The sequence below is a fragment of the Rhinichthys klamathensis genome, unplaced genomic scaffold, assembly GCF_029890125.1.
Source record: "Rhinichthys klamathensis goyatoka isolate OS25496 unplaced genomic scaffold, OSU_Roscu_1.1 h1tg000231l_1, whole genome shotgun sequence".
Taxonomy (NCBI): Eukaryota; Metazoa; Chordata; class Actinopteri; order Cypriniformes; family Leuciscidae; genus Rhinichthys; species Rhinichthys klamathensis.
Genome location: NW_026606755.1, coordinates 1,226,772 through 1,245,712, shown reverse-complemented (window position 1 = coordinate 1,245,712; position 18,941 = coordinate 1,226,772). Strand labels below are relative to the sequence as shown.

Genomic DNA, 18,941 nt, shown 5'->3' with positions numbered 1-18,941 from the left:
AAGCCCAAACGTGCAGCTATATGATGAAGCACTTATATTAATTCTTCCATTCAAAATGTTTTTTTTTGAGCTGCAAAATTGTAATAATCCTTTAAGCGGTGGGACTATTCGGCGGATGAACTTCTGACATAATGCCTTTGTTTGGATTTTCCTCTGTAAATAGAGAAGGTTTACATGTTTACTGGCTTCACATGCTCATAAACAGGCATTGAAATACTGGATATAACTTTATATGAACTTCTAAGGTAAATGCATTATATTTATTTATTTGTATTTGAACAGATCGATACAAGTTAAAACAGCATTTCACCGAATCCAGAAACTTCTTTAAGTGTATTGTGCATGCTGTGCAACTATAAGCAATTAATAGGCCTATAAGGGTGATTTCACACAAATACATAATTCAGTAAGGAGAGAGTCGAGAGACTGATGGACTTCACACTGTCAAGAGAAAATTGTATTGCTGACAGCATGATAATTCAGTGTCTCGATGCATAATAATAGCAACTGACACGAAAAAGTTCACATAAAAGCATTTCCTAAAGTTCAACAAAAAATAGCCACAATTTTCTCACTCGAATTAACTGCCACAGACATCAGTCCAATTACTAACCATTTAACTCACAATAACGGCAATTAGAGGAAACTCTGACAGCTAAGGTGCCTGTAGACACTTAGATTCTTTAGATCAACTAATGCAATGATTATTTATTCACAAAGAAACCTGTAGCAATCTTAGATCAAAATATAATCTCTCCATTGACCCATTGCATGCAATTTCTAAATGACTAATGGTCACACATGCACCTCGCAAAGTGATTTCAGTCCTCAAAACTCTTACTGTCAAACATTTGCCCTGGTGATTTCCTTTCACTTACTCTTACAAACTCAATTTGAGTTTTATGAACGGAAGCCAGCAGCTTATTGTACCAAAAGGTCCTCTAATTTTGCAGCTAAGAGCCTGATGTGTTTTCTAGACCCCCAGACTCGGTTTAACGGCTCAGGGCAAAGACAGAGTAATTAAGGCCAGTAACACGCTTACGCAAGTACGTGAACACAAACACTTCTAAATACGCAAGTTCAATTTTACGCGTCAGAAGACAATTCATGCCACAATGCAAGAACGATTTGCCGCAAGGGATGCAAAAACATGCATCAAACCATTGGTTCTCAACTGGTGGATTGCAGTTCTGTTCTAATAGCAGAAGGGGAAAAAAAACGCATATTTAGATGTCACGTTTGGTTTTTGGTTCATGTTTATGTCTTTTATTTAGTAGTTTTCATTGTCATGCTTTCTGTTTTGTCATGTGATTCCAATATCCCATCATGTGATCCTGTCATGTGCTTCTGTTAGCACTAGGATAGCACATTAGGATAGCAAAATAAACAAGCTTTTAAATTTTTAAATGAAGGATAAAATGCTTACAGTAAATCTTGTTTTCTCTTTCAGCTGAACTGTAATAGTTTGAAGAAAATCATGCTGAGCAAGTTTGTAAAGTTTTGTATTTGGTATTAAGTTTGTAAAGATTATCTTTTGACAAGTTTCTAGCAGCTACTGTACCCGAGTAATACAATGCTATAAAATAAGGTTTAATGTCACATGCATTTAAAGGGAGCTCTAGTGCCCCCTTAAATCTTGAGATTTGATTGCAACATGCAGTTTAAGTAGATTCTAGATTAAGTAGATTCAGTTCAAATCTAGACTAAAAACACATCTCTTTGACCTAGCATACACATACCACATTATAGACTTCTATAATTCAATGTTAGGCTGCATAGATTAGGTCAGCCGGAACCGGGAACACTTGCCATAAATCCTGATGCTAATATTAGTCTCTCTGTTTATCCAGAGGTTTACCGCAGTCCGTATCCAGATCTGATGAAGGACCTGCGCCTGGACACGACGACAACGCAGTCCTGAAGTGTCAACTAGTCTCTCCCCTGTGAAGGCCTCCTTCCCTTTACCTCTGTACAGATAAAACGTTGTTGGGATAATTCCAGTTCACGTGGCTACGCGGAAGCGATAAATAATTCTTTATTATACATTTTTAAGGCCAGACAAGTAGTTTGTTGAGGGTTGGTTTGTAAAGAAGGACTACATGCCTGTGCACATATATATTCAAACACTCATACCTATAGACTAAACATGTGATGCGCATGTGCACGCCGTCGACGTTTTCGCGGATTTGCGTTTTTGAGGTTTGCGCAGAGATAACCTTTTTTCCCCAAAAAAATTTCAAGGCTTGTACCTTGGAATCTATTTCAGGGTTTGCGTTCTCGAGCCACCAGGCACTGTTTTGTGCGGATGAGAGGGCCAGAGCGCGTTGAGTGTTTTCTGTTAGAACGGTTGTGTCGTGTTAGCGGCCCCTAAGTTAATCTTTGCAACAGATGTGAATCAATCAATCATAACTAACTTTAGCTGGACAATAACTTTATTCTAGAGCTGCTGTAAAGCCAAAACAATCTGTTACTGTAATTTCCTATTATCATTGTAAAGTTACTTTGAAACAATCTATATTGTTAAAAGTGCTATATAAATGAAGGTGAGATACAAAAAATATGTGTCTGAGTATAGGGGATGTTTTTGGCCAAATTCATGGAATAAGGTCTGAAATGCACTTTATGCAAGTATGCAAATGCAGACGCCCCTATTTTGCTATTTTAAAGGTGCCTAATTTTGTTTTGGAGGTCTCCTAGAATATATTTACATAACACTAAATAATTTGCAATGAGTTTTAGACAGACTTAAAAAAGGCATCTCAATGGAGTTCAGGAGTCCACCCAAAAATATCTGAAATATTAATTCTATTCGAATTTCCCTCATTTTGTTAGCTTGGTTCACCTAATTAGGTTTAAAGAAACGCATGTGTTGTAAAAAAACAACAACATACTCATGTTGAGTTCAAAAAAGGTCCCCCGTCCCACATACCGTGAATTTCACTGTTCTATTGTTTTATAATCTCATCTGATGCTTTTGGCAAGAGGCAATCAAACTCCTCTGCTCTACAAGCATCTGGGTCTCTGGCCCATAAAACTAAGAGTCAGCAAGGGATCTCTGCAGAGTTGTATGCCACATAAAGATGAGCCGTTAAAAATTGAGTACCTGGAGCTGTTTCATGAGCCAGAGCACTAAGTCTTGTCATTAAAAAAACATGCGTTTTGCTACCGTGTCCCATCCAGCTAGAACGGCCACAGAAACGACATTCACAATTATGCAACTGCGGCACTGCTGAAGTGCTGATTTTTACTGCAGTTCATGCGGTCTGTCGGGGCTTATGTGGCTCTTCCATTGGAAGGTCTGTGTCTTTGTAATCCAAATGAGAGTGTGTATGTGTGTGCGTCTGAGAAAAAGATGTCCGAGCGACTCAGAGAAAGACGTGAGATTTGTGTATGTGTGTACATGTATGACTCCCAGCATGCTCTCTGGAGCACAGCATTTCATTAAAGGTCTGTGTATGCTCATAGATGTGTCATCTCTGTCTGTTAAGCGGGAAGGACGTGCCGTCTTTAAAGTGAGCGTCTGACAGGGAGAGTCATTACCGTGGGGTGAAGTAAAAGCTCATTTAACTCGGCTGTGATCGCGTTTGCCCTGACTGTGGAAAGCACGAGATATGGCCCCTCTTGCGTCAAGACACAGAGCTAAAAACAGAGAAATGATAACACATGCTGCATCCCAATTCACATACTATCTGTCCTAAACAGTATGTGAGATTAGAGTGCATCCCAAATTATAGTTCGTAGAGCAGTGAGCCAAAGGTGCCAGGATGGATTTCGAAGTGTGCATTCGTGCATGCTTTGTTTGGCTGACAAAAGCCATAACCCCTTGAGGATGAGAAGAAGAGTTTGTGACTGTGTGCTATTTTTAATTTTTTCAGCTGTAGAAAAATGGTGTCGAATACACAGATGATTTAGCTAGATATTAACAGTTTGGAAATGGAATACATACTAAAAACACTGTGCAACATACATTGTGTTTTTAAAGTCACTATGAAATCAATTGACCATTCTTGTTTTTTCATAATGATATATTGCCATATTTATTTTAAATGTTTTATCCATGCACATCATTATTTTCTTTCAAATTCATGTGCTCTCGTAATCTTTAATCAAAATTCCCCACCCTGTTGCAGCAACATCTCTTCTCTGATGATGTGTTTACTGGTGTGAGGGCGGGACAACCTGTCACTCACATGAGATCGACCAATAGCAAACCACAACCATCCAATCAATTCCTGGTTGACAAAATCAAGTCCCTCCCTACTAGATTTTTTTCTTATTCAAGAAGCGGTTTCACTCAAATATACCACACTTTAAATGGTTAGGGTTAGGGAAACACATTGTTGTTGTCAAATGATCTCAAATGAAAACAATAGTTTTGCATAATACAAGTTTGTGTAAAAAATATCTTGAAATTTGTCAAAAAATAAATTCGTTTGAGCACATTTTGATAAATAGACAGGTTCTTTATGCATGCAAAAATATTCATAATAGATATTCTATAGTATGTAGTACATTCTAAAAATGTTTTGTAATGTAAATGTAATTTACAATCATAAGCAAAATACATGCTTTCAGTGTGTAGCAGAAGTATGCGAATTGGGACACATTCATTCCTGACATGAAGACTTGAATAAACAAAGACTTTCCACAAACGACAGGTGTTTGGCGTCACAAACATCAAAGATATTTCCAGAACTCAAGCATTGTGCTCGCAATCTGTCTCATGATATTTTCATGATGTTCTGACACATCAAACACATTTTAATGATCGACTGTGTAAAAATATCAGTGAAACAACAGGCTTTTCGTATGCAAAACATGGGCTAAATGGCTGTTTGAAACTGTCCCAAGCATATTTAAACAACAAAAACATGATAAATGGAAAGAGGTGGCTGTCGAGCCTTTGTCCACGCTTCGGCGAGCAATCTGTAGACTGGAATAATCACTCGCCGTGGTGCTGTGCCCCTCATCATACAGACGCAAAAAGGTCCGTTTAATGAAGATCCACTGTACCTCTGCTTTTGTTCCACATTCGTTTCAGACTTTATTCCACATGTGTTTAATTAGAGGGTTGGCTACCGACAGCTGTCCCCACAGACTCAGCCTATTGTCTAACACCTTTCTGTCATTCACAACAGCACAATGGGATAACTTCCTGTGAAATTGAAATGCACTTCATGCTTTTTGTATATTTTAAATGAAATTTGAATTTCAGTCTGTTTGGAAAAGATTCAATAGAGAAACATTTTGAATATAGACACCGTGACCTGATTTTTCAATGTTTAATTAAGATGAATTAAGATTCTATTTCAGTCTTTCTACTTCAAAATGTCATGTTTAATTCAATGCATTACTTGTAGTTTCTTTGTAATCATTTGAGAAATTTCAGAGTGAAAATAGTTTTAAAGTTAATCTTACACCATTTTTAGTGAATGCTTACCATAATGTACTAAGCTGGAATCAGATTGTGAAACCATAATACTTTAATATACTGTAGTACTATATTCATGTACCCTAAGGTATTATAAAGAATATCATGGTATTATCATCAGGTTATGTCAATATCATAACTACACTATTATTATAGCAAAAAGCCTGTTTTACTAGATTTATTTTATTTTCTGTAAGTGTGATTTTTCTCCTATGAAGAACATTCATGTTTATGTTTCGTGTAAAATATGAGAAGATACAAATATGACTTTGACATCTTATCATAACCAGCTTATGGGATCCCCTAAAAAATTTAAATATGCATTTGACAAGGGCAGAAATTAACTTAGGGGCTTAGCAATGGCGCTGTTAATGAGATTACAGAATTTCCATGACAACTGTGAACTGGAAATGCTGGATTTAGGAACAATAAAGCTGTATTTTTTTCTTTGATCAATTACATATAAACACGTAAGGCCTTGGTATTCATGCGATCACTTTAATCTGACATCCAAACGCAAACTCAACTTCATCTCAGATGCTACCCGTAAAATTCATTTGGAGAAATAAAATCTTTTTTTTAGATATGGGCCATTCTACAGAATTGGTGCAAATTGCTGTCCCAGAACCAAAAAACACATTTGAAAAGCATTTAACTAATCAAATCTTAGATGATTACTAAGATCCTTCTATTATCTATTGAATCCAATAATATTTAAAATATCAGTAAGCTTAATATATATATATATATATATATATATATATATATATATATATATATATATATATATATATATATATATATATATATATATATATATATATATATATATATATATATATATATATAATCATAATTTATTGGGTACTTTCAAATGGGAGGTGGCTGTCCCGAACCCTAACCCCTAAATTTCAACTTGTGAAAATTATATTGAAATAATTTTTGCAATTTCTTTCCATTGTTGTTTAAAAAAATTAATTTTGTTTTGATTTTTTTTTTAAGTGAAGATCAAATTTCTTTAAAAAAAAAAAATTATGTAAATTTAATGTAAGAATTTAATGTGTCCTGCATTTTCATGTGACTACCGAAACAGTGTATGTTTTAGTCCATTGGCTGAGACTGATTTTAACCACACCCCTACATTTTTGATCAGGAAATATTACTGTGTCCCTCTCTCTCTCTCTCTCTCTCTCTCTCTCTCATAGCTTCTCTTTCATAGTAGATAGCTACCATCATTTTGAGGTGAATGTGTTTAAAAGTCTGAAAATCAGTGTGTAACTTTAAGGAACGTCACTACCAAACACCTTTTTTCTCCAATTAAGCAAACTTTTTGGGATGTAATTCGATAAAATGTTTTACTAGTGTTTTATTATGTGCATTTTTCTGTAAAGTTATGTGTTTCCTTCTGTAAAATTCTGTAATGTGATGTGGTGGCTACCAAAACATCACTGTCACTACTGAAAATGTGCAGTCAGAATTAACTGCACAATTACAAAAAATGTGTACCTTGGATTGGATATTATACAATTTGCATACATTACAAAATTTGTGCAAATTTTTTTTTTTTTAAATTCAAGATGTTTCCAACTCTGACTTTGAACCAATTCTGTAGAATGGCCCATATACAAAGATGGTGCAGTCATATTACTATGAAGCGCAACGCACAATATGGCGCAATAAGTTCAGACTTCTAAATAAAAGAGGTCCATACGGTCCAGCCTAAAAAAATGCAGCTTTTTTTAATGATTTGAGCATTTAGAAACCAAATGAATGAGACCGCTGTTGTCAGATTTCATTGGTGATTTCAAATATGAAATTTAATCGTAAGCTTGGGGAACAGCTTTGGACCATTTGATGTTTCCTCATTCAAAGAGATAGGAGCTGTACTTGCAGGACTGAAATAGCTGCCTGAGAGGCGTTTTAAAGATCACCACCAACTGAAATGACCTGGTTTAAAGGGACTTTGATAAAAATAGACACAAAGGAGTCAATTTTTAAGTATAGAGTTGTAAACTGAATGTAGGGTTCAGAAAGGGTTCAAACTGAAACAGAAAGGGTTCAGTTCATATCTATGATAAGCAGAAGCAAAGCAGAAATGTGTTCTCCCGTTGCTGCCTACAAGAATCAGATGAGATTAAAGAGATCTCATTTGTGGTTTTATTTCCCAATGGTCTCTCTTGAACGTTTTTTTGTTTTGCCAAAGCAGGTCGATTAAGATCAATCGACGATCATTACGAGCTTTGTTCACAAATGAAGTACGGGCTCTTTATGGCTCAATAATGCACCACAGATGGGCTAGGGGAGCACAAATTGTTATATGACATTCAAAACAGCTTCTCTTGGGGTCTTAACCAGAGTACACTGAACCGTAGAAGGCATATGAATCCCTCTGACTATGTTGTCTTGTTCCATTAGGGAAGAGCTAAAAAAAAGCTTTATTAGTCTGTCACTTGGTCGACTCTCATAAAATCAATTTCCCATTTCACCTTACAAAAGCCTCTACATGCACTGAGAACAATATGTCCGCTTTTCATTTCCCTTCAAACATAAGAGCCATGTAGGAAGGGATTTGAGTCTTGTGGAACCCGAGGATATAGGGAGCAAGATAGCCCTCTCAAAAAAGCTTACACCAGGGGAGCAAATCACACCATTCGTCACAGAGATTCTCTCATTCTCGGGCAGGGTGTCCAATGCCAGGAAGCCATGTGTTCTCAGACGAGTCTAATATTGCACTATGAGGGAGCCACCAAGAATGACCCTCTTGGGGGGAAGTTGGAGCCGTTTCAGGACGAAAAAAGAATAGTTGTTCACACTTGTTTCAACCTCCTCCTGCATTTGTTTGCTAAAGGAAAAATGTGCATGGGGTTTGTGCTTTGTTGTGGGTACAATTCTGATCGTAAATGCTTGCGGTTGCCAATTATGCCCAATCACAACCTTGTCCCTGCCAAGCTGTTCAGTTCTCGCTGTAGTTGTTTCACCATGCTTTTGTTGTAGCAAACACTAAAAAAAACTCTGATTACACAAATGTGCTCTCTAATCTTCATCCAAATTGAGCTTGATCCAACAACAATGCACTCCCCAGTTTTTCAGACAAGCAAATTGGACACTCTGAGTCACAAGTTCACTCATGCATATGCAAGATTTATTTCCAGGAAATGTTTAGCAACTATAGATGATAAGAGGTCATATGATGCACAAACAATGTGGGGTTTAAATCTAACTGCAACATTTTAAACATAATAAGCAGTTGCCACAATAATGACAGAGTAAAGTTAGTTCAACGATGCAAAATAAAGTATCACAGGGTTTTAAAGCTCTGCGTGTTTGGATGAGGATCACTAAATATGATTGCTGCTCAAAGTGAATATGATATGCAATGATAGTTTCCCCCACCATGGCAAGCATCACGGGAGGTTGGCATTTCGAGATGCGGATGAAACATTTGTCGCCACAACACATGGAGCTTTATAATGTCAGCCCAGTGTTAATGCGGTCCAGACGCGAATTCTCCAAACCTTCCCATTAAAATTCAACGAGCGCAGAACGCAATTTTAATGACTGCTGCACCAAACAGCACAAACTACCACTGCAACATCATTTGAGAATTGAAAGTTTGGTACTGCAAAACTGCATAGAATCAGAAACTAGAGCTGTTGAGAATAAAAATTAGCCTAAATGCTTGCTGGATTTAAGACAAAGCCGAACAAATATTAGAAAGCCTGCGGGATACCAAAGAGATAGAGGCTGAATCCATAATTAGTTGGTCTATCTAATCCTCCTCGTCAATTAACGCCAGGTCCTTGCCTGTAGGCATCGAGATCCAGTCAAGCATCCAGATTGACAGGTATAATGGGGCAAACCCTAAGGTATGGGTGTACAAAGGAATACAAATTATAGGGTCAATGTGAAAATCAGACTAAAACTAACCCTAAAATCAAAGGGAAATGAAAGGTTGATGTAAACCTAAAATTATTTGTAAAATCAGAATTTCTGATTTGTTGTCGTTCCGGGAATTCGATATTGTAGCTCCAGGACCAACAAAGATATTGATCCAGGAACATGTCGAAGTCACAACAAGCTGAAGAAAATACACATATATACCAAAGTTGTGTTTCATTCAGAACATTCCTGAATTTGAATTGGTTATGAATTGAGGTAGCAAACATTATGCAAGATTGCGAATCAAATTGAATGTTAACTTAAATTTAAATTCAAGAAATTCATATAACTAATGATTATATTTTTTTGTTTAATTTGTATAAAGGTTTAATAAGCCTCATGGATGGAGAGAATGATAGGGATGGATGGATAGATAGAATGAATTAAATTTTGCATAACCCTGGTACGTACAATATATTGATTTGCTCACTCACATACATGCAGATGGGTTCTCACCTCAAACAATCGCAGGACATTGGCCACCATGATGGACACCGAGCTTCCTGACGCTCCTATCACGCCCACCACACGCTCAGGCTTGCGTATGATTGGTTGTTCGCCATTGGAGCAGCGGATGTCAGACGTGTCTTTCTGAATGAGAGCCTGGACAAATGTCAGAGACTGCTCTAGAGCGTAAGTGTCCCTGGAACATGTATCAAGAATCCGGGCCCCTAGTGTGATGTTGGGCAGTAGTTCTGGGTCACTGTTGATCTGGTCCAGTGCGTACAGCATGGCCTCCATCCGGTGGATTCCTTTCTCTTTCTTTATTTCTCCACACGGGACCCCTGCGGGACCCCTGGAATGGACTGGGAAAAGGCCTCCCAAGGTGATGTCTCCAGGGATTTTGATGGAATGTGGGTGCGAGTGGTGGTGAACCGATGAACACGGGCTTAGCCACACCCACAGAATCCACAAGAGGCGTGGCCATGTGGTAGATTGACAGCTGCTCCAGCTTAAAACCCGGAACATCCCGACCTGATGGTTCAGTAAGAATGGAGGAGGGTGTGACGTCATAATGAATCAAACACGTTAGTGTTCATCCACTATCTGAGGAACCTGTGGAGATAAACAAAAATATGAAGAAGAATAGGGGAGCACGTATTAGTGATGCTTTCTTTGACTAAACTAGGGCTAAACGATTATGGTGACATTAGAACTATTAGAACTATAAAAAAAAAACTACATTGGAACTATAAAATTACAATACTAATATTTCTGGCTGTCTTCATTTCTTTATTGCAATTTCCATATAAAAATTTCAGTTTTATTTCGATTAATCATGCAGCCATAACTCTAACATATTAAACTCATGCAAGTCCTGCATGCCCTTTTGACTTGGGTCAGTAAGTAACCACCTAGCAACCCAGACCACCCTAGCAACCAAATTGTAACACACACAAAAATAAACATAATGAATCAAATTGGCAACCACCTCACATCAGTGTGCTAGAACAAAACTTGAAACTTTTTAAGTCTCACTCTTGCAAACTTTGAGTTTTAACTATACATACAATGCACAGTTCCCATTGGAATCAATGGATTCACAACATGTTCTTATGACAATGATTCTACAATAGTGTTTTATGGAAAAAAATAAGAGTAATTTGAATTTCTAGTACTCTCTAACTATTCATGCACAATGTATAACACATCATAAACAAGACCAGGCTTTAAAGAATGCAGGTTTCATTCTGAAAGCATCCACTGGGAAAGGCACTGCATTGAAACCCTGTGAATGGAGAGTGATATAGGCTGGCGTGTGGTGAAGCTCCAGGGAATGGATCCCAACTGCTCTGATGTGTACTGATTGTAAGACCAGCTGTGGTATGAGTGCCTCTCCAAAGGGTTCAAAGGTCAATGGAAGATTGAATTTGCTCAGAAAGCAGCAAGAGAAAAGACAGAATTCAGCTAAGAATGAGAGAGACTGTAGCCAGTAGCTCAATCTTCAATACAAGAAAATTTAACTTTCAGGTTGAGAGTGTGTAGAAAATTGCTCTTCTCTATAGGATGATCATACCGTTACTCAGAGATGCAAGAAAGAGTAATCCATCGGGGAAAGATGAACAGACCTGTATATGAATGAAAAGATAACCACCATGAGAATCAAGATGGTGCTTCTTCAATGATTTTGACTATAAACTAGTTTATTTATAGATGCAACACGGGAGAATTCTGTCAAATTTGTCATTTTCCTGAATCAACAAATGTCATGTCTGTTCATCACATCACTGGAAAAATTTGTCTTTGCTGAGATTAATTTCATACCAAGCATTTTATGCATCCGAAATAGAAACGATTAAAATGTTTTATAAATAATATTTTCTTATTAAATAATAATATTTCACTATAAAACAGTATCTATTACAGCTTGACTTAAAATATTCTATTCACAAGTGATATTTACTTTAATTTTTCTTTGCTTTCTTTGCACATATACATATGGCATTGTTTGATAAATTTTTTTTGTTGTATCATTGGTCAAGTCAAATCACTTTTATCTGTATAGTGCTTCATACAATAAAAGGTGTCTGAAAGCAGCTTCAGAGTAATAAACAGGTAACAAAGTAACAGAATTAATGATGCCAACTTCATCAAATATGAGACAAATTCAACAAGTTCTGCTGTAAAGCAGCTGTAATAGCGTTGTTATTCAGCTCATTCCAGTTCAGTGTTGATTCAGTTCAGTTCAATAACTGTGAAAAGTTGATTCATTATGAAACAAGCTCAATTTTGCTATAAAACAGCTCAGACAATAGTGTAATTATTCAGCTTCTACCGATATCAGTGCAGTCAAATCAATAATATTGCAGAATATTAAGTTGCTAATTTCATAATTTCTTTTTTTTAAAAGACTTTATTAGGGAAAAGTAAAAAATATAAAAGATATTAAAAATTATAATAAAATTATAATAATAATAAATGTACCATTGGTGCTCAGGCCCTAAAAAGGCATTTGAGAAGTGGCAAGAAAATTCTGAAGGTAAAAAGCTTTAACAGATTTTTTAGCATCACCTTCCATACTAATTATTGAATCAGACTGCCAAAGTCAAAAGCAAACTCGTTGGTTTTTTTTGCAGCACGCAGTCAACAGTACACAATAATTCCATTCCAAACACAAGCCATGGTTTATGTACGAGAGTGGAGGATAAATCATTGGGGCTGCATCTGACAGCTTTCAGAACCTCTTAGTAGAGAGGCATTACATTTTGATGAAAATTTTACATCACACTCCAGAGCACATCGCTGTAGCGAATCCATCTGCCTTTTGCTGCAGTTGCTTTGCGTTAGCTCAAAACTGCAACATCTACTCAGTGACAGGTGTTCAGCAGGAAACTTCAGATATCGAACGCTGGTGTTTCAGTTCTTTATGAGCCCTGATTGCATTTACAGTAGGAACTGGATATTGCATTTGCTTGGAGTAGCCTAATCAAATCTTAAACCCGTCTGCTCTTTTCGCCAGCTTCTCTTCCGCCAAAGGCTTTTTCTCTTGCCCTCCCTTTAAATTCATTCAGCTAACACAAATCCGATTGAATATCTAGAGCAAAGAAATAAGTCTCCCTTACTGTTATCAAACATTTTTTCCCCTTACATGAGCTGGAGATGTGTGTGTAAAGTACCAGAGCACCCCATTGCTACTTCTGAAATTAAAAGACATATTTAATATTGCAAACTAATTGTTTTGAAAGTGGGTTCATTTCCTTGTGAGAAGTAATTTGATTCCAGGCTGGCACTAAAGTGGCAGAGGCACAACGTCAGGCGGTAATCGAAGGAGACAAGCTTTTCCCTGCGCTCTCTCTGGTAAATATCATTTTCACGGTGATAAAACATCATTTGAAGCTGTTAAACATAATGGGCTGTTTCAATAATCCATGGTGGCATCATCTAATCACAGTAATCACTGTTTGTGAAGGACCTTGCATGGTTGGCGCCCACAGCACAGGGGCCGCATGCTGCAATGTGGCATCAAAATAAACGCAAGACCGCTTTGTGCATTCATTCAGACAGGGCGAACGCTTTTCACAGGACGCCTCCCAATGCTGATCCCATCTAAAGAAAGAGACAAACCTGTAAACAAGCAATAAAAAGACCACCCCATGATAAAAAGCAGCATGTTTATGAGGCGTTTGAAAAGGGAGAGGAAAACGCTTTCGAAATCATTTGCACATCAGAGGCAGCTATTGTGACTAGCTTTAGCACTCAATAATAGCAGACTATTATAATAGATTTCTGTCTTTCACTGAGTTTCTTTGCTTTTCCTTCAATATATGCAATTAACTTAAGTATTATATCACTAAGAACTTGAATTAAAGTAGAAACCTAATTATTAGGAATGGCCTCTGCAAAGGGAAAAAGATAAATCGTTCAATTTCTTAACACAATTTCTTTAATCCCTCAGCCAAAAAAAATTCTGGTATTTTCATGTTCAACCAAAATCCCAATTTCATTTCGTAGTCTGTGAACAGAGGCCCAGTTAATGCTTTTTAAAATTCATCAGCTGAAACTATTAATGCCCACTCGGGTGTCTGGGCTGGTGACGAATGGTGAGGTCATTCCCAGCGTGACATACTTACTCAAGATAATGTGATCACTCTTCAGAAATGAAGGGCTGGAATAATGGATAATACAACAAATCATTGGGGGCTTTTTTCCATCGTATTAGACCTAAATCTTGCAGCTGATATCCATTAGGAGCCGTTGGAGAGAAGTTTGAGAGAACTCGTTCTGAAATGATAGACTAGACGAAGTCAAAGTGACCCGCCACAAAAGAGGGTGTCGCATACAGGAACTGTACCTGGACCATTCTGCAATAATGAGGTCAGCAATTCGGATATAAGCTGAGGGCTTTTGCAATAGACTGTCCATAATAGTTGTAACAGACACTGGGGGTATTTTGAAAACCCATTCATCTTCTTGTTACCAGGATATGAGGGTTCATTCAGGATATAATGGACAAAAAAGGAACTTTGGAAAATCCTACATTGCGCCGAAAACAAGCTAGATCCACAGCAAAATGTGGTCCAGTCTCAAATGCCGCCCAACATGAGCATACTTTAGTGATGTAATGATGCATAAAAGGACAGGTAATAGTCCGCATCAGGCAAAAGGGCGAATCGAGGGTGCACTGCGGCCTCAAAAAGGTCCCTTCAGAATCATAAAATGACAAATGAGACATGCTACCGTCTTGTTGGATTCACTGACACGTAACATATGACCATCACAAGAAATGATCTGATTTGGGACAAGGCCAAGGCTATGTCATGCTATATACACAGCTTTTGGGTTACAGAATTTCTGAATTTGTGAACAACTAAAACCATGATAAACTTGTAATGTCATATCTGGGCATTTCTGATTGCTACCAGGAAAACTTAAATATTAAAAAAAGTTAGGTTGGTTGGCCCCTGCTGGTAGACACTATTACTACAGCTTTGGACACAAAAACATCTTCCTTCACTGACGAATTCAAAAGTAGCTGTATCAAGGAGTTTTATTTATGTACTAAGTAGTTTTTCTGTTTGTCTCAGAGCTGCCTTGCTTTATTACAGAAGACTGCCAGTCATGTGTGTTATGATTGCAGTCAGCTTAAATGGCATTTGTTTTATAATATTGGGTTGACTAAAATGGGAAGAAAAAACGAAATAAATGTCAAGGTTTACATTTAATTCAGTAAGATTTTTTCTTCAAGTAGGAAAAGTAACACAAAACAGTAGACTAGAATCAAATCTATATCGAATCGAAATATTATTCAAAATCGAGAATTGATTTTTAATCGAATTGTGACCTCAAAAATCGATTTGAATTGAATTGCGAGGTACCAAATGATTCCCACCCCTATTTGTTTGTACTCCTTGCTTTGCATATTATGTTAAAAACTTGAAATAAAATACAAAACTGTAAAAAAAAAAAATCCCCATCTTCCTGACATCATGGCAGACGTCAAAAGCCACTACTGAAGATTTTGTTCAGTCCTGTGCTGCCATCAGCCAATCAGAGTTATCATTACATCATTTTCTTGCTTCTCAATTTATGGCTTTTATGGCTCAGGTGGTTGGGGGGAAAAAACTCCTGCATAAAACTAAGTGCCCATGAGTACAAAAAAAAAATCACTTCTGTCGTGAAGGATTTCACATGAACTCTTGCTGATTTTTCTAGGACCATCTCACAGAGCACATGCGTTATCAAACAAAGATCACACTGTGAATTCTTGACATTATGCGAGAGGGCACAGGGAGAAGCTACAACACTTTTTGCAAACATCCCTGACGACACATGACATTGTGTTCACACAAACGGAAGACTTTTAAATGCTGACCTCTCATGCACAGACGCATGACACAGCCGGCAGGGGGTTCACTGTTGCAATGATAATTCAAAGAGACTCAACAGACCTCATAGCATGGATTAAGAAACTAGGAATTCATCCTACAGGACATGGAAAGCAAATAAAAGGAGCTTCAGACCAATTGTCAAAGCCTTACAAGAGCTACTTAACTCCTCTTTTGTGTAATCATGATGGACACGTCAAGACAAGACCTATTATGAAATAATGCATCCAATACTCAGACCTATGTCCTTTCCAATGCTTATACACCTCATGTGCTCACTACACTAAATTTGCATAATAGAGGCACATCAAGTAAACAGAATCCATAAGATGCTTTGATAAAATGATCAGAATGGATTTTTCCCAACAGAGAAAAAAAATTATATCCCAGCTCATTTCTTCCCATGTTTGCCCAAAATCTTGAGATTGCTCTGTGTTGACTAAATGCAAACATTGTGGAATATCTGCAATTTCAGCAGCATTTGAATGCCAGTTTCATTTACAGTCACTATTGAAATTGAGAAAGGGGTTTCACATTCTAACATAAAATACCTATAAAACACGATGGGAATGCCAGAAGTTTCAGAACAGTTGAATAAAGGGTAACACTTTATAATAATGTCCATCAATCACATTAACAAACATCATTACATTATATAATGCTAAACATCTTTAATGTCGAATTGAAAATGTAATAAAAATTTGATTCATATATTTTACGAACTAATCTGTTAAGTACGGCTTATTTACCTTTACAAAAAAGTACTATGATACAGTGATGTTATTAGATAATGTTAAATAATACATATGATACTGAATGCATGATTACTTACCATATGCATTTACCATATACAAGGCACAGTATGTACATTGTATTCCAAGGTACTTCAAGGAATACCATAATATAACCATAATAATAGTTTCCTAAAATATGTTATTATGGTTCTTTGTCCCAATTCCATGGTACAATGCATAATATCCTAAGCATATTCAGTTACACTTTATTTTCAGATGTCATTGTTACATTGTAATTATATATTTAAGTACTAAGTAATATTAATTAACAACATGTAGGCTACTTACTATAGGTTGGGGTAGTATTAGGGTTTGGGTTTGTTGCATGTAGCCTAATTATGCGTAATTTACTGTTATTACTATGGTAAGTATGTAGCCTAACATAACAAGAACATGTCAAATAAAGTGTTAAGGCATATTCAAATAGCATGGAATTACACTGTACTTCAAGGCACTTCAAGGAATGCTATATCATCATAGCAGTGTCCAAAACCATAATACCATGGTACCTTGATTTGTACATGGTATGATTGATATTTAATTCATTTACTACTCCATTTACAGTTTCGTGGAGTAGCTACCGTGTAGCATGAATAAAAAAAGAAAAGGAAAAGGGTACTAAAAACATGATAATAGCCTACCATGGTACTTTTTGTCCGTCCATTGTAGGCTATCATGTTTTAATGACTTAAAAAAAACTGACTGAAAACCGAATAAACTTTGTGGGCGCGCACGACAAACGACATGCGTTAAAGATACACAACACGACAAAACCTTAAATTTACAACATAAACATCATTGTCCGATTATTTTACCTGTTCATCCTGATGTTGAACTTTCTCCAAGTCTGTCGAGAGAGACATCCAGGACTTCTCCTCAAACCCTCGAATACATTACGACTCACTCAAACCACCTGCAGATTTTGGCATTTGTTTAGTTCTCCTATGACCTATTGAGATCACCTATGACCTGTTCAAAGAAAGCCTGAGCTCTTGTCCATTGTTTCATTCATTCAGTGTTGCGTTCCTCAGTTCTGTCCGCGAATTCTCGCCTCTCACTGCGTTTTCACCATGAAATGAGATTCATATCGAACATTCAGTATTTCTCAACACTGTGCCGCTTCTAATCTCTATCAAATCTCCTAAAAGCTCGATTCCCCTCCCTTCCTCTCGCTCTGTCGCTCTCTAAATGTGTGTCTCTCCCTCTCTCTCTCTCTCTTTTCACTCCACGTATGCTGTCTGTGCTGGTCACCCCTCATGTTCAGTTTGGGGAGTGTTTATTTTCATCTCTTTTATTGTAATTTTCTGCAATAGGCTATATTTTGCTAAGGACCTCAAGCACAACTCGTTATTAGATTCGAGTTAGATTTTTCCAAAATGCATGAGTAGGCTATAGTGGTGGGGGGAAAAAGCTTCAATAATAATTTGATTACTGGGTTTCGATTAGCTCAGACAGATCTATTGAAATCAGATGATTTAGTAAAAAGTCTAGTTTAAAACATTGTGCTAAGGTCTTAGAAATGTACTTTTACATTTCTGCATATAACTTTCTTAAATAATAATATAACCAAGCAAAAAGTACTTAAAAAATACACTTGTACATAGCTTAATTATTTATTTAACAAAAAAAAAAAAAAAAAAAAAAAAAAAACTTTTTTTAGCCATGAATATTATTATGGGTTTTTTTAGGGTTACTCCATTTGACCCAAACAAAATATGCCTTTTCAGAAAAAGGTGAACCAATATGTTTCGCTCCTTTGTGTCCTCGTTTCTTGTCAATTTACAATAAAACGGCCAGCATCTTAGGTATGCCATACATTTTAATGTATTTTAATAGATTTATAGATGCAGACAAAAAAAATCCATACATCACTGTGACTGCAAGCATAAAAACATTAAATGGTAAAGTCAATCTCCACAGAACATAACAGAGCTGTACATTTGTAATATTTATTCATTGCAAGAAACAGATTTTTTAAAAATCCACATTTAGAGTTTGGTTCAAATCTTTGTGAAAAGTGTATAACATATAAATCAAGAATAATTTATAAATCAAATAAGATCCTGATGTAACATTATTATTATTTATTAATTTATTCAATAAGCATCTGCTGCTATTACACATTATGCAAGTATAATATTATGTGCATTTATATACCAGTCAGTAGAGAATGGGTTTTCCCAACTGAGTCTTATTGAGATTTTTCTTTGCCACTTTCACCTTTGACTTGTTCACTGGGGGGCATTGAGACTCTGTAAGGCTGCTTTGAAAAAAAAATGTGCCTTGTGAAAAGGGTTATATAAATAAAACTGAATGTCAAATTATGCTAAAAAAAAATTAGTCAATTAGTATTCCCTTGGGATTTTCTTTTTGTGATTCAGTACCTTTAACAACACCGTCTGTTCACTTCAGCCTAACCGGTGTGACGTCCTGTCAAAAGCAGAACAATCC

General features: G+C 36.6%; 1 protein-coding gene across 1 annotated transcript in view; it reads right to left on the bottom strand.

The window, feature by feature from the left end:
- The window catches only part of grm6a (glutamate receptor, metabotropic 6a), a 58,651-nt gene extending 40,977 nt beyond the window's left edge, over window positions 1–17,674 (bottom strand). Inside the window, exons 1-2 of the mRNA XM_056265277.1 lie at window positions 17,306–17,674; window positions 9,827–10,426 (exon numbers count right to left, since the gene is read on the bottom strand). Of these exons, the coding sequence (XP_056121252.1) occupies window positions 9,827–10,384 (558 nt within the window). The 5' untranslated portion in view covers window positions 10,385–10,426; window positions 17,306–17,674. The remainder of the gene's footprint in view (window positions 1–9,826; window positions 10,427–17,305) is intronic.
- Between the last annotated feature and the right edge of the window lie 1,267 nt (window positions 17,675–18,941).